General features: G+C 55.9%; 1 protein-coding gene across 1 annotated transcript; it reads left to right on the top strand.

Moving 5' to 3' along the window:
- Positions 1–6: 6 nt before the first annotated feature.
- On the top strand, positions 7–951 carry BBK36DRAFT_62675 (glycine cleavage system T protein; the record flags this gene model as incomplete). The annotated part of the gene is made up of 1 exon (XM_024898392.1): positions 7–951. The coding sequence occupies one exon, from the start codon at positions 7–9 to the stop codon at positions 949–951; it is 945 nt and encodes a 314-aa protein (XP_024744889.1).
- Between the last annotated feature and the right edge of the window lie 1,526 nt (positions 952–2,477).

The following is a 2,477-nucleotide window of genomic DNA, read 5'->3' as shown; positions in this document are numbered from 1 at the left end:
GCCCCCATGAGCGGGAAGCTGACGACGTTCCTGTGGCCTGGCACGGGAGGCATTGTGGATGACACGATTGTCACGAGGATCGGTGAGGATGAGTACTATGTCGTGACGAACGGCGCCTGTCTTGACAAGGACACCAAGTACATTGACGAGGAGCTGGGCAAGTTTGGCGGCGATGTGCAGTGGACGCGGCTGGATGGGTCGGGACTGGTTGCCCTGCAAGGTCCTCAGGCTGCGGAGATTCTGAGCGAGGTGCTTGCTACCGACATCAACCTCAAGGAGTTTTACTTTGGAAACACCGTCCAGGCGCAGCTCAAGCTCGCGGACGGCAGCAAGACGCACCCCGTCCTCATCAGCCGCGGCGGCTACACCGGCGAGGACGGCTTCGAGATCTCCTTCAACGGCAAGCTGTACCCCGCGTCGGAGAGCACCGTCAAGGCCGTCGAGTCCCTCATCAAGGCCGCCGGCCCGGAGCGCCTCCAGATGGCCGGCCTGGGCGCCCGCGACTCGCTCCGCCTCGAGGCGGGCATGTGCCTCTACGGCCACGACCTGGACGACACCACGACGCCCGTCGAGGCGGGCCTCAGCTGGATCATCCCGCCCGAGCGGCGCAAGGCCGGCGGCTTCCACGGCGCAGAGGTCATCCTGCCGCAGCTGACGCCCAAGTCCAAGGGCGGCGCCGGCGTCGAGCGCAGGCGCGTGGGCTTCGTCGTGCAGGGGGCGCCCGCGCGGGAGGGCGCGGAGATTCAAAACAAGGACGGCGACAAGGTTGGCGTGATTACGAGCGGCGTGCCGAGCCCGACGCTGGGCAAGAACATTGCCATGGGGTACATCAAGGACGGGCTGCACAAGGCGGGCACCGAGGTGGATGTTGTTGTGCGCGGGAGGAAGAGGCCGGCTGTGGTGACCAAGATGCCGTTTACGCCTGCCAAGTACTGGAAGGCGCCGGCTTAAAAGCTGTGTTCGCCGTTCTCTCGGTTCTCTTTTTTGTCGTTTTTGATTGAGATTGTTTTTTTGGTTGGGTTTTATCATAACGGGATGGTAGCGGGTTTGGTCACTTAACGTTTTTACATGGAGGGATGGAGGGGATGGATACTTCAACGTGTTTCATATGGCGGGTTTACAAAAAGGAATGGGAGTCTTCAGACAGACTTCCAGTGTTCCAAGATGAGTTGCTCGATAGAGTGTTTGCTGAGTTGGAGAGACGGCCTGGGGGATGAATACTGTCATGTATGCCGATGACGAGCAAACACTGAAGGCTTTTCCCTCCTGGGCGACTTGTATGTGAAAGGCATCCGTATGAACAACGGCTGCATCGGACACCTTGATAATCTGCTTTCCCCCGTGGGACCAAAAACAAGGGCCCCTATACTAGGTTCTCAGCGCGGCAGAGGCAAGACTCGTCGGGCCACGCCAATGGTATCGTAGCAGTCTTTGCAGATATTGCCAGCTTTCACACGCCATGCCGTGTATCATGTGCCTTTGGAGGTTGGAATAGTTCTGCATTTCGTATCATTCTCCCAGGGGCCAATAGTATAGCGATGTGACTTCTTGCTTGCTTCAGTACCATCTGGCATCACCATGATCACTTCATCAACATTGTGACACCAGACTCCCGGTTTCAATAAGAGGGTATCATTTTCAGTGTCATCTCTCCCTCAGTAATTGCCGTTTGGTGTCTCTCGACGTAAGAGTGCTACTAGCAGCTCCATTTGGCCCCTTCGTCTGGACTTGGGTGCTGACTCGAACTGATCGAAATCTGGGTGGACCTCGTCTTCGCAGACCAGTACCCTTCTCTTGAAGATGGAAAGTCCGCTCGGTAGTGCGGTCGACAGAGGGAAGGAGTGGTCGACACCGCCTATATAGCGGCGTGAGGGGTTGTACTCTAGGCGTCATAACTTACATAGCTTCTACATTCAATCCAATTGCGTATTGCTTCCTACGTTCAACAGGTGATGAGCCCGGGCGCACTACCTAGGCTTGTTGATGGCGCATTCCATCACGGACCAAGTGCCATATTGTCGACAAGCAAGGCATGCTCCTCCTGTTCCGCAAGAGTCACGTTGGCGCGGCCTGCTTGTGATAAGCCTTGACAGCCTGGATGCCATTTTGATATTGACTATGGTGGCGAATGGTTGGGCTAGGAACAGAGTGCTCTCGACAGAGGTATGCTTTAAGGCGACTCTCGATAATTCGGAGAGGCGGGATGTTGACGCCAGGGCGAAAATAAGTTGACAGTGTGATTTTCTTGTCGACGGTGGACGGGGCACAGAACATGTCAGACGGATAGAAATGTCAGGAGGTCGTCGAGCAATGTAGGGCGGTTCTAAGAGCTTGAAAGACTGCGATGAAAAAAGAAGAAGAGAAAAGAAGGAAGAAAAGCGAGCGCGAGGAAGGAATTTATACACAGGCAGAAAGATTCTGCCGGGTGGTGAGCGCTCGTCACTGGCACTCGACCTGATATGGCTTTTGCTATATCC

Source organism: Trichoderma citrinoviride (assembly GCF_003025115.1).
Source record: "Trichoderma citrinoviride strain TUCIM 6016 unplaced genomic scaffold BBK36scaffold_156, whole genome shotgun sequence".
Classification (NCBI taxonomy): domain Eukaryota; kingdom Fungi; phylum Ascomycota; class Sordariomycetes; order Hypocreales; family Hypocreaceae; genus Trichoderma; species Trichoderma citrinoviride.
The sequence above is the reverse complement of the archived record's forward strand: the minus strand, read 5'-3'. Positions and strand labels throughout refer to the sequence as shown.